The sequence below is a fragment of the Canis lupus genome, chromosome 29 (assembly GCF_048164855.1).
Source record: "Canis lupus baileyi chromosome 29, mCanLup2.hap1, whole genome shotgun sequence".
NCBI classification, from domain to species: Eukaryota; Metazoa; Chordata; class Mammalia; order Carnivora; family Canidae; genus Canis; species Canis lupus.
In genome coordinates, this window is record NC_132866.1 from 32,869,083 (window position 1) to 32,882,446 (window position 13,364).

Sequence of the window (13,364 nt, forward strand, 5' to 3'; positions counted from 1 at the left end):
ACAGACAAGATGTGAAGATGAAGAGAAAAGGTAACTTCGTCCTTCCCTGCCTTTCCTATCACCATCTGGTGGGTTTTTGTCTCTATCAGCTTATTGGGAGTGAAAGAGCAGTGAATAAGTGTGAGCTACCCGGGCTGAGCTGTTAGGGGGCAGCCTGTGGGGTTCTGATGGTTAGTAAATTAGGTAATAAAAGGAACAAGGAGGGGTGCAGGGCTGATAGAGGTTACACTGTAAGGAGAAAAAAATATTTATTTGATTTGTATATTGAGGCCTGTCTGATCTTGTAAGAACTTGTCAGAGTTTAAGATGCTCTAACCAGGAGCTTAATGTTTACGGGATCCCACTCGCAGTTACAAAGCTCGGGGGCTGGAGGATAGAATTAACATTATCAGCATGCAGGTGAAGCAAGGACCTCATAAGTCCACCTACTGGGCTCTGGCAAATATAGGGCCTGGTGACAGTGTACCTAAACCAGAGCCACTGCTTTCTTTCTTTTTTTTTTTAATTTTCACTTATTTATGATAGTCACACACACACACACAGAGAGAGAGAGAGAGAGAGAGAGAGGGGCAGAGACACAGGCAGAGGGAGAAGCAGGCTCCATGCACCGGGAGCCCGACGTGGGATTCGATCCCGGGTCTCCAGGATCGCGCCCTGGGCCAAAGGCAGGCGCCAAACCGCTGCGCCCCCCAGGGATCCCGAGCCACTGGTTTCTGAGAGGTAAAGAAATGCTTTTGGGAACTAAATCTGCCTGAACAAAATTGTGACATGAGACCTCTGTGACGCCTTGAAGTCAAAACCAGTTCGTGTTTAGGAAGGCTTACGGATCTTCCACAGCCCGCCAACGGAGGCCGTACTTACAGTTAAGGAATAGACGGCAGGCTCCATGTTGTCCAGGTCTCTTTCCAAGGGTGAAAACTTCTGGTACATGGGACAGTTCTTGTCCCACAGAACGGGGGGTTTCAAAACATAACCACAGCCACCGTTGGCCTCAAACATGGCAGCATTTAAATGTAAAGGGAGATCTGCAGAATAAAATCAGTATTTCTTGTTACTTGGTGGCTCACGCGTCATCTTACACATTCACTTTTAATTCAAAAGAACTTTGTATCAATTTTCCCCTAAGCATGAAGAAGAGATAAGCGCCTATTCATGGCTTAGACTCACTGCGTGCCAATTCTGTGCCAGGTTGTGTCACGCACCCGAGACACAGCTGCTGACATGACACAGACTCCATCTTCACGGAGCTCATGCTCCATCCCATGTTCTTCCACTTAAAAACTCTTGCAAATAAAAATTCACAACATCCATCCAGAAAAATATTTGAAAGACCTCATTTTATACTGAGGTTTAGAAAGGAATAATGGCATTTTTTTTTATCCCCAAGCAACAAACATTGCAGACAATTTTATGAACAATTCTTGCTTTTCCAGATATAAGATGAAATCTTAGTAATACAAGAAAGGCTAAGAGAATAGCCAGAAAACCATACTTTGTCTTTGAAATCTCCATTTCAACCCATAAATTGCAATACTTTTTTTTTATAATTGTAGTTCAATATGAAAACAAAATCATTATTACATGTGATTCACATCATGTCCACGATCTCCTCAATCATAAATGCCTGGAACTCTCACAACAGCTTTCAGAATTTGTGGCCAGATTTTATTTGGCATAGTTCTTTGATGAACAATTGGATCCCTGCACTGTTTTGGGGCTCTTACACACTCAAATACTCATCTGATGGTGCAAGTCTGTATAAAAGTTGCCCAAATGAGCAAAAAGTTTATGAGACACACCTGACAAATGTTTCCTCTGATAGATTCTTCCCATGTGCAGAGTAAACTTTGCTACATGGACCAACCTCAAGGAAAAGTGTAGTAAGCATCGTGGAGGAATGAGAAAGTTGGCTTTCACTTGTCTTGTGTATAAAATGTTTCCGTGTTTGTGGAGTTGGCTGAGGCCACATGCAGGAATTTTGGGGGGAAGATGTCTTAGACACAAGAGAGCTCCAGGGGTCCTTATCTACAAAATTAGCACACTGGACCCAACCTTTCAGGCCCATCCAGTCCCTTGCGACTGATCCATTAAGGCAACAGAGTGAAGCAAACTAGCCTATGCAGATGGTAAATGTGAAATGGATAGATACTACTAACAAAATTACAGCAACTCACTGCGCCCTTCCCATGCACCAGCCCCCGTTCTAAACACTTTGTGTGCATCAGTGCCTCCATAACCCATGAAATAGCTTATTTTAGTATTTTCATTTTTATAGATGAAGAAACCAAGGCACAAGAAATGAAAAAACTCAAGGCACATGGCTAGTGAGTGGTGGACATTAGAGTTCACACCCAGACAGACTGACTCATCTTGAATACCAAACCATGTAATATATATTATCTTAACTACCGAATCTTAACTGCTGAAGCCATATAATCTATATCTCACAAGGGTATCATAAAGATAAATAAGATGATGTGTGAAGGCCCCTACCCCAGCATGTGGCACATAGAAGGTGCTTGATAAAAGCAGCCATTAAATATGATTACGAAATCAACACCCATTTGGGTTTGAAGTCTGATTTTATTAGCAATGTGTCTATCCTTGTAGCTTTCCAGAACTTTAAAGCACTTTTCCTTACCTAAAATCTCATTGGTGATCGAATATGTGAAATAGATCCACGCAGAGCTGCTCATTTGGAATAAAGGTGAGACCTTAAATCTAGTCCTCCTACAGTCCTGCAGCTGGTTCCAAAACTTCATCTAGGGCTATAGTTTTAAAACCCTTGTTCTAGCCACGTGGACAGGATGTGCAGGAATCTGTGTAACCCCATCATCCCTCTCAGCCAATGCATCTAATGGCAGATCAAGCATAGCATTACCTTTATGGTCTTTCTTCTTTTTAAAAACTCTGTATTAAGTAGCCACCACTCTCATAATATTTATCTTTATGTTTGGGGGCTGGAAAAGTCATTAGAAAGAGTATGACAATCATTTAGGAAAGTATAAGTATTAATAGAAGCTTATCTTTTAACTAGGGCTAAATGTCTATACTTGTAGATCCTAGGACATGACGCAGAAATTGTTCTGCCCCAGATGGAAAGAGCTTTGAGGGACTATTGCCAGCAAAAACCAGTCTATCTGCACACCAAGCTCAGACAAGTTTCCCAACTCAAGAGTTGGTTTTACTGAGGAGACCTGGGCTACACCTGGTTCTAGATTACTGCAGACATTCAGGAGTTGAAGGAGCCATTAGAAATCTCTGGGTGGCTTAGCAGTTTAGCGCCTGCCTTTGGCGCAGTGATTCTGGAGTCCCGGGATCGAGTCCAATGTTGGGCTCCCTGCAAGGAGCCTGCTTCTCCCTCGGCCTGTGTCTCTCCCTCTCCCTCTGTGTCTTTCATGAATAAATAAATAAAATCTTAAAAAAAAAAAAAAAGAAATCCTGGGAAGAGATCACCCTAAGTCTGTGGACACCCCTTTGGTACATCAGGTTCCCTGAAATTCAGGAAGGGGTAAGGTAGATGATCCATAGAACATATCTGGAGGCTAAAGGGACCCTGGGGGGGTTCTGTTATTTGGTTGGGGTCATTTCATAGAATATCAAGCACTCCCTAACCTAGAAATCCTTTTCAAGAATTAAAAATAATGATTCCAATGTTGACTCATCAATACGGACTTGCAATTCACAAAGAAGTACCTAGGAGAGATCTGGACCAAAAATCATGAATCATAGGTTCAGACTGCAGTGGGGCTTATAGAGACAATCTGTTTTGGCTCAGTGCAGCACACATTTATTGAGCACCTACTGCATGCAAGGTCTTGACCTGGCTCTACCCCCCAGTTTGAGGAAAACTATTTTTACAGATAAACACCCTGAAACTGCATGTAGTTGTGGTTCGTCCAGCCTAGGCAGATGTTTATCATTGTTTGCCATATTGAAACCAAGAGAGGATATATGGCAGTACTCCCTTCTGGGAGTTGGAAGGTTTTGCAGAGAAATGTTAAGGATGAACCGCACGATACAACCATCTGCCTCTGCTGAGTGGGTAAGCTCCAACACGCTCTCTGGCTTGATTTGGGCCAGAGGAGAAACCTTCAGGGGTGTGTGGAGGCTGAGCTGCAGTCTCAGGGTGTGTTTCATATGGCGGGGTGGCTCAAGGAGGGATAATTCCCATGTTCCCCGTCACTGTAGCTCCCTTTGCCATCAGTAGAGCCAGGATGTCTGCAGCAGACTCGGCACTTCAGGAGAAAGGACACATACCAAACTAAATGCACTTCCATTTCCTGGAGAAAACCATTTTGCTGGTTACTTCAGTTTACTTAAAATATTTCAGTATCATGATAACCAAGGGGACCAGTGGACACAGGGCTAAGGATGGGGCCAGAGATATGAACCCACAAGCCACTCGGGACAGACTGAAAAGAAACTTTTACAACTTTGAAAATATTTCATTATTATTTCCATTTGAGAGTCCAAATCATACTGTTTTCATAACTTATCAAAAACACTTATGATAGTTAATGTTTGTGGAATGCTTTCTATGTGCCAGGCTGTATGTTGAGTATGGTACTTCACTTGCATTGACTTATTTAATATCAATTGAAAGAAACAAATATGAAAGGGCAAAAACACAGGACTGATATCTCTGACCATGTGTCTGCAGGGTCAGCCACAAATGAATACTGCTGGTGCTAGTGCCAGTTTGCTAGGTGGTCCCAGGACTAGCACTGTGGTTTGACATTGGCAGGAGAGAGGGCTGTGTTTTGGTTGATGGGTCAGCATGGTTAACTAGGATCTGATTCAGTGCACATGAGAGGATTGGGGAGGCCACTCGACTATTCAAAGGAAAGACTCTGGTTTTTGAATGAGCTTCTAGGAAACACTCCTCTTTTATTCTTTATCTTCTGTAGCTCCCTTCCCCCATAACCAAGTGGAAACAAATGCTTTATCCTCTAAACTCACAGAGTCCTTGAGTCTATTAATTATAATTCATTCTTGTTGAGCAAATTAATCTCTTTCTGCCTTGGTTTGCCCATCTAACAAACAGGGATTATACAAGTAAGCTACCTCATAGGGTTTGCGAACATTAAATGAGATAATAGGGGGTCAAGAATTCAGCTCAGTGCCTGGTGCACAGTAAGCATGCCATAAACAGTAGCTCTTACCTGAGGTTTAGGTCTCATCAGTTACCCTGTTATGAGAGTCTCATCCGCAGTAGAGAAACACGGACACTACTCTCACTGTTCATGTGGTTCATATACTGGTTTCCTTTGTGTTAGACAATCCTAGGGCAATGACCATCATTCTCTATTTCAATCTCAAAGGGAAGAGAAGAAGCTAAAATGATTTTACTTTGCCAAGTGTTTGGAGCCACACTAGTTTTTGATGGCAAGAACAAGAGCTTAGCAAGAGAATTTCTTAAGAGGCTTTAGGAAATCTCTACCCCCAAAGATCTTGAAAAACAAACTGGACACAACCCTATCAAGAGCAGTCATATGTCTAAAAAATGCTTTAAAAATGGGGCAGGAGCAGGAGATGATGAGGGACCCTTCATGGTTCCTATCTATTGCCTTAATCGAAACACCAAGGACCCAATTCCTTATCAAATTCACTTCTGTTGTTGGTCCTCTGTACTTTAACCCTCCTATATGGTATGCCCCATGTGGAATCTTGCTCCCTTTAAGCAATCTTGTTTGTTGTACTACATTTGCTGAAATAGAAGACACAGAGGAGAGAGGTGGAGAGGCACCCTGCTGGGTGAAGCAGGCCCATTACCATCTGTCTGGTAGTTGAGTGCCACGAGCTGTATCCCATGGAGCCAGAACAAGAGAGGATTGGGGTTGGAGGAGTCGATGCGTGTGGCAGCCGGGTAAGTCCTCAGCAGCTGACAGGCAGTGTGCTGGATCAGTTTCTGAGAATACCTGCGACACAGACGTTTGGCGGCATTTTCATTCAGCGATGAGATATGGTAACATTTGGGAGTTCTAATGATAGCGCTGAGGGATGTGGTTGGGTTGAGGGGGGAAGAAGATTCCTCCCACGCCTGTCGCATTCCTTCACAGGAACCTAAACCCCCCAAAAGATTAGCCTCAGATTAGTGCAGAAAACTTTAAATATTTTAGAAAGATAAACCTGAACATCCCAGTAGGCAATCATAACACATAACAGATTGGAATACATCTTGCCTGTTCCTTGTGAGTTAGTCTACTACCTTGAAACAAAATGATAGCTATTGTGTTTTAAGATGAGTGTAACAGGGATGCCTGGGTGGCTCAGCGGTTGGGTGCCTGCCTTTGGCGCGGGTTGTGATCCTGGGATCTGGGATCGAGTCCCACATCAGGGTCCCTGAGAGGAGCCTGCTTCTCCCTCTGCCTATGTCTCTGCTTCTCTCTCAGTCTGTGTCTCTCATGAATAAATAAATAAATCTTTTTTTTTTAAAGATGAGTATAACAACTCTAATTTAAATAAAAAGCCTGAAAGTCCTCTGCCTCAGTAGCTCATCTATTCTATGGATAAATTTGTACAAATACGACAACCATATGTGTCCAAGGGTGTTCACTCTAGCATTGCTTTTTTTTTTTTTAATTTAAATAACTAAAGAAAACCAAAACCAAAACTCCAAAACCACCCATTACCACCACCACCACCCAGGAAGCAACCAAAATGTTCTACCAGCAAGGAAGTGGTTTAATAAATGACAGTATACCCACACAGTGGAATACCATGCAGTAAGGTAGATATGTATAGAAAGCTATGAGGAGAGTTATAGAAGTATAAAAGTTATATATGTCTCCTGATTTTAAACTATACAACAAAGTTATAGTAATCAAAACAATATGGTACTGGAATAAAGTGAGACACATAGATCAGTGGAACAGAATAGAGGCCCTAGAAATAAACCTACTTATATATGGCCAATTGATTTATGACAACAGAGCCAAGAATACACATTAGGGAAAAGATTGTCTCTTCAATAAATGGTGTTGGGAAAACTGGTCAGCCACACGTAAAAGAATGAAACTAGAGTATCTTACACCATACAAAATAAATGAACTTGAAACCGTTTAAAGACTTGAATGTAAGACCTAAAACCACATAGCTCCCAGAAGAAAACAAAGGCAATAAGCTTCCTGTTGAATTTTTGGCTCCGACTCCAGAATCAAAGGCAACAAAAAGAAAAATAAACAAGTGGGACTACATCAGATTGAAATGCTTCTGCACAGTAAAGGAAATCATCAATAAAAAGAAAAGGCAATCTACGGGATGGGAGAAAATATTTGCAAGTCATATATCCGATAAGGGGTTAAATATTCAAAGTATATAAAGAACTCAAGTAACTCAGGAGCAAAAAAAACCCAATTTGATTACAAAAATGGGCAGATGATTTAAGCAGACATTTTCCCAAAGAAGATATAGAGATGGCCAATAGGCACATGAAAAGATGGACACCACCAGTGATCACCAGGGAAATGCAAGCTGAAACCACAATGAGATATCACCCGTTGGAATGTCTATTATAAAAAAACAAGAAATAACAATTGTGGGAGAGGATGTGGAGTAAAGGGAAACTCTGTACACTGTTCGGGGGGAATGCAAACTGGTGCAGTCACTATGGAAAACAGTATGGAGTTTCCTCAAAAGATTAAAGATTAAAAAAAAAGATTAAAGATAGAAATTCCATATGATCAGCTATATCACTTCTGGGTATTTATTTGAAGAAAATAAAAACACTAATTCAAAAACATACATGTACCCCAATGTTCACTGCAGCATTACTCACAATAGCCAGGATATGGGAACGACCTAAGTGTTCACTGAAGGGTGAATGGATAAGGAAGATGTGATTATCTATCTATCTATCTATCAATCTACACACAATAGAATACTACTCAGCCATAAAAATGAAGGAGAATCTGCCATGTGTAACAACATGGATGGATTTTGAGGGCATAATGCCAAGTGAAATCAGTCAGAGAAAGACAAATACCACATAATTTCACTCATATGTGAAATATAAAAAACAAAACAAACATATAAAACCAAACACGCCTCCTGGATACAGAGAATGGGTCAGTGGTTATCAGAGGGGGAGGGTGAAGGGGTGGGTGAAATGGGTGAAGGGGTTAAGTGTAGGATGATGGATGGCAACTTAAGTAGATTTATTGTGGGGATCACTTTGTAGTGCACACAAGGATCAAATTACTACGTTATACACCTGAAACTAGTATAATGTTATATACAAATTTTACCTCAAGAAAAAAAAGTTATCCAAGTATCTTCAGTTATATCCCGTTGTATTATCTTAAAAAGAATTTTATTTTTCTTGAAGAAAACACAATAAACCTAACACTGGTTGCCTCTGGGGAGTAGAACTGGGACATTGAGAGTGGAAAGGAATTTTAATAATAGTCTGAAATGTTTGAGTTTTTAACTATGAGAATTTATTACTTTTATAATACAAAGTAATTAGAAATAAAATGGATATATCTTCTGGAGTTATAAGGATGAAGAGTTATAAGGATGAGGAGTTCCAAAAACAACTAGAATGTTCCAAGGTGGCTCCAGCTTTTACTTTTGAGGCAAACATGTTTAGAACGTCTTCAGTGAAATGTTATTTTTTAGGAAGGTAAGAGTGTAAATTTGTAATTTTAAATATATTGGTACCACACTTAGATAACATAAACATTCATGAACATAAAAAAAAAAGAAATTAAAAGTTCAAGAGAAGTGCTTAGATGGTCAAGTATTGGAATCATCCAGCATGCAGAATCGGGCCAAAATATGGGAAGAAGGTGACTTTACTTTTTCCAGATGCTTTGTTAAACGATGCTGTCTCCCCAGGGCTCATTCTGCCCGGATTGTTGCCAAAAATGGACTTCCTGCTTTTCCTCTCTTTTCCTCTGTTAGAGCCAGATGCATTTAGAGTTGACAGCCCTGTTCCCATAAAATGAAAATAAATAAGCCAAAAACTACAAGCAAGGGAACTCAACATTTTCCATCCCTGTTACTGTTTATTTTGAAGTCCTACTACTCCCTTGCAGCCCTGGGACAGAAGATCTACTAGCATTTTTAACACAGTTAATAATAGCATTGCAGGCAGTGGTAGCAAAGTTTTTCTCTCTGGAGGCAAATAGGACAAGAACTGCATGATCATCACAAAATCACAATACATTCACTTGATTGTGCACCAGAAAGATTTTGAAAAACTGCATGAAAAGAAAGCTCCCCAAGTCAATATTTAATTATTAGAACCTAATTACTCAACTTGGAGCAATGAAAGATTGGGTAAAGTCTGAACTTCAGTGTCTCATTGTTTAGGTTCAGTTCTTGCCAGTATGAGGTTGGCATAACATCTACCTTATCCGTTCCTATCTCCTTATCTATGAAATGGGTGTGATGATAGGAACTCACTCACGGGGGTTAATCTGAGGGTTCGATGGGAAATACGTTATGATGATCATGATGTTTCGTGGCTTCTTTTGCTTCCTCCTAGTCCAACCACTGCCTGACCCTTCCCACCTGGCATAGTGCCTGCTGTGCAGCAGGAACTTAATAGCCTTTTGCTGAATGAGGAAATGAGTGCAGACCTGGCTCCAGTGCAGGAAGAGTCATTTAAGAGCACTAATCAAGCCAGAGGTGCTGCCTCCAAACCATTCTACTGTGTACAACTGTAGCACTAGAAAGTGTCTCCTTCAGCTGAAGCAGCATTCAGGAGGTCCTCTTGGAGATGAAAATACGCCTTCCAAGAACATCATCAGAGAAAACACAGGATTAGGCGGTGCTTAATAAGAGCGGAGACATTGGGGCTTAAACCCTGTTCCTAGCAGTGCAACCTCACATAAATTACTTAACCTCTCTGCATTACTCCCTCCTCATCTGTGAAAGGGTCATGGTTAGGGTTGAATGAGATCATGTGTATATACATACTTAGCAGAGTGTCTTGGTCAGAGAAAGTGTTCAGTTCATAGCAGCTGTGGGGCTTCTAAATATTTTTTTCCTCTTAAGTATCTGTAACCACAAAGATGCACAAACTTGGACTAGGAGGTTCTCATGCTTTATCTTAAAATTTTGTGTGAATTTTGCCCTCAGCACAGTGATATCACAGTAGGTTTTCTCTCAAGGGGCCAGAGTGAGGGAGCTGTTGATTCTGGGGTTTTTTGCACACATCCTGGCACACATCAAAGGGTATGTGGACTCCTTTGTGAAGAGCCTGGTTGTTCCCTTGGCTGGGTGATCAAGAAAAGGGAAGGAATCTGTTGATTCCTTTTGAATCACTGATACAGCAATAAACAACCTTCTTGTGCCCTGTTGGCCCTTTTATCAATGACAACAACCACCACTTCCAGAGAGCCAATTCTTTTCTAGATAGTGTGTTAATCACATTATAGACTTTATTGCTAATTTTTACAACCACCCTGCAAGTTATACTTTTTTTTTTTTTTTTTACAGATAAGGAATTGGAAGTGCAGAGAAGTTATGTAACTGACCCAGTCAAGGCCACGGAGGAGGTGTGCTCTGCCATTGAAGCAGGTTCATGATCTTTGGGTAATTAATTTCCTTCTGGGGAAGGTAATGCCACAGATCTTTGTGGTCTCACTGCTCTGAAGATTTTTTTTGCATGTGGCTCCTTAGAAGGGACTTGGAATTGTGGTGAGATGCATTGAAATTGATAATGTAGCAAAATCAAAGTCAATAGTGTAGCAAAATAAACATTTTATCTGCTTTCCCCATGAGCATTGAAACAAAGCATATAACAATAAATATTTAAAATCTATTAGAACAATGGTTCTGGTAGCACAGTTTTGTTAATTTTGAGAGGAAGTAAGTTTGGGGAGAGAAAACTGTAAGAAACCTCAGTTACTAAAAAAAACCTCCCCAAAACCTCAAACCAAATTAAATGTAGTATACCCATAAAGAACGTGTGCTATATAAACACTTTTAAGAATAGCATTCTTGCAATTTTAAACATAAGCCAAATGACCCCATGCTTATTAGCCTGTGTCTCAAGTCAGAAGTTGGACCCAATGACCTTTTTGCTCTCCCACAATTCTCTACTGGTACATAAACTTTCTTTCACAGTGACTTCAAATATCTTTGGGAATTTGTACTATTTAATCAGTGCTTGAGAAGAACAAAGTCCGTGGAATGGTTTGGGTGTGGTGTCCATTGAATTTATAAAGAACGAGCCATGCAGTGATTCTCGAATGTGAGCATGTGAGCCAGCACATGAGCATGTGAGAATGTGAGTGATTCTTGATCTGTGAATGCCGTGGACCTCACACTTGTTCCAGTCATAAAGGACATGCAAGCCACCAGGCTCCTTGACAGGAAAAGGATTTTATCCCATAAGGAGAATGATCTTCCAGCTGCAAATACGTTCATATCATACTTACGTTGACAGAAAGTCATGATCTGTGAGACTAAACCTAAATAGCTGGGTTCTTACATTTCTTTGAAGATTCTGATTGCTACTTATAAATTCATATCTTCCTCAACAAGATTTGCTATCAGATAAGCAGTAGCAGCTGCCAAATGTTTAAAAACAGTTTATGGGGGACGCCTGGGTAGCTCAGCGATTGAGTGTCTGCCTTCGCCTCAGGGTGTGATCCCAGAGTTCTGGGATCGAGTCCCACATGGGGCTCGCCTCAGGGAGCCTGCTTCTCCCTGCCTATGTCTCTGCCTCTCTCATGAATAAATAAATAAAATCTTAAAAAAAAAAAAAACAGCTTATGGGAAAAAACCTTAAATTGAGGAACTTCTATCTGTAATTTCTTCCATATGTGTGAAAGGACTGCTATTACCTATTTTTTTAATAGCCTAATACCTTTGTCCTGTTTGTAGGGCAGAGTATGAGAAGTGAGGCATAAGATATGCCTCTGGAGGCCAGGATCTGCATTCACATGCAGGGTTGAAATTTTAACACATCTCTTAGGCCAAGTTTATATACTTCATTTTCCAAAATTTAGATGAATCTCCTGTTTCCAGCTGCTTTTCTGTCCTTAGAAATTTTGTACAAGGGGATCCTTTTTCACAGTATAAGGAGATTAATTTTCCTGACTTTCCTATATTTATGGACTTTCCTGTTTGCCCTGCAGCCCCTGATGCCCCGTTTGTGGGACACGCAATTGGATAAATGCAGAGATCACACTCTAACAAGAGGGGCAGGATAGTGCAATGGTTAAGAGCAGGGCTTTGGAGATAGCCTTCAGAATCATAGCTCTACCTTTTATTAATTGAAATGCACATTTTTTTGGGCGGGAGGAATGGTTTATCATCATTAAGGTCATTGTACTTCTAGGAATAGCCACTTGGGGAAACCTACTCTCCCGCTGAAATCCCACCCTTGGTCCTGTGGTTTGGGTGGAGTCTTGCTACCCAGCTCAAAGATGGGGAATGTGCCACAAGCCCCAGATTGTCAATTGTCAGTCCTGGGGAATTAGTGGACTGGTTCAGGGATAGGCAAAGGACTCAATGGAAAACAATGAAACTGGTGCTGAAATTTCTGGGAAACTCTTAGACTGAGCTAATCTGAAACCATGTAGTGCTAGCCTGCTGCACCCGCCTTGCTATCACAAAGGGAATAGGCACAACCCAGAGGAGGCAGAGTGAGAAATGGGGAAAGAGAAGCCCTGGATCAACCTGTACCTGAAACTTGTATATCCCTTCATTTTTATGTTTTTATGTTTAACACATGAGCCAACACATTTCTTTTTTGCTTAAGTCAATTTCTATCACTTTCAAACAAAAGAGTCTTAGCTGATACATTGTGAAACCTTGAACCAGTTTGTCTTTCTCAGATTTCATTTCATTTAAAAATGGGAATAAATCCACCTACCTCACAGAATGTAACATGATTTATGCAAAGTCAGTAGTATGATGTATGTAAAATACTTAGCGCAAATCCTGGTACTGAAGGGCTTAATAAATTTTAGCTCTTAAGATGTTATGAATATTATTATTATCATTATTATTAACTATTACAAAAAGATATGATATCTGGAAAATAAACATTTTATGATATTTTTCCCCATGACCATCAAAGCTAATAATAATTATAAAAAATATTTAGAAGGTAGTGTAACAATGACTTTGATAACACAATTTAGTTATTTTGAAAGTATTTACAGTGTCCAATTAAATAAATGGCACATTTTTATCTTTTGGTATCTTTTCCTATAGATGATATTGTCTACTCTTACCCGGAAACTTTACCGCTTGGCAGTAGATGACAAGGTCAGAAAGCTCTGGTGCAATCTGTCTGCTTTCCTTTTTATTCTGAGGAAGATAAAATTCTTCTCCCAGTTCCATGTCATAAACCTATCAAGGGAAAAATGACACAAGTTTACATAGAAAGTGTATGCCCA

At 40.5% G+C, this 13,364-nt stretch overlaps 1 protein-coding gene across 8 annotated transcripts in view; it reads right to left on the reverse strand.

The window, feature by feature from the left end:
• Positions 1-13,364, reverse strand: part of PLCE1 (phospholipase C epsilon 1) — a 321,197-nt gene that overhangs the window by 22,658 nt on the left and 285,175 nt on the right. For 7 of the 8 annotated variants that reach the window (XM_072805985.1, XM_072805984.1, XM_072805983.1 and 4 more), the window contains 4 exons: positions 13,200-13,317; positions 8,803-8,934; positions 5,776-6,066; positions 862-1,025 (listed from right to left, as the gene is read on the reverse strand). In XM_072805985.1, the coding sequence (XP_072662086.1) occupies positions 862-1,025; positions 5,776-6,066; positions 8,803-8,934; positions 13,200-13,317 (705 nt within the window). The remainder of the gene's footprint in view (positions 1-861; positions 1,026-5,775; positions 6,067-8,802; positions 8,935-13,199; positions 13,318-13,364) is intronic. The other variant, XM_072805986.1, reaches the window with a different exon arrangement.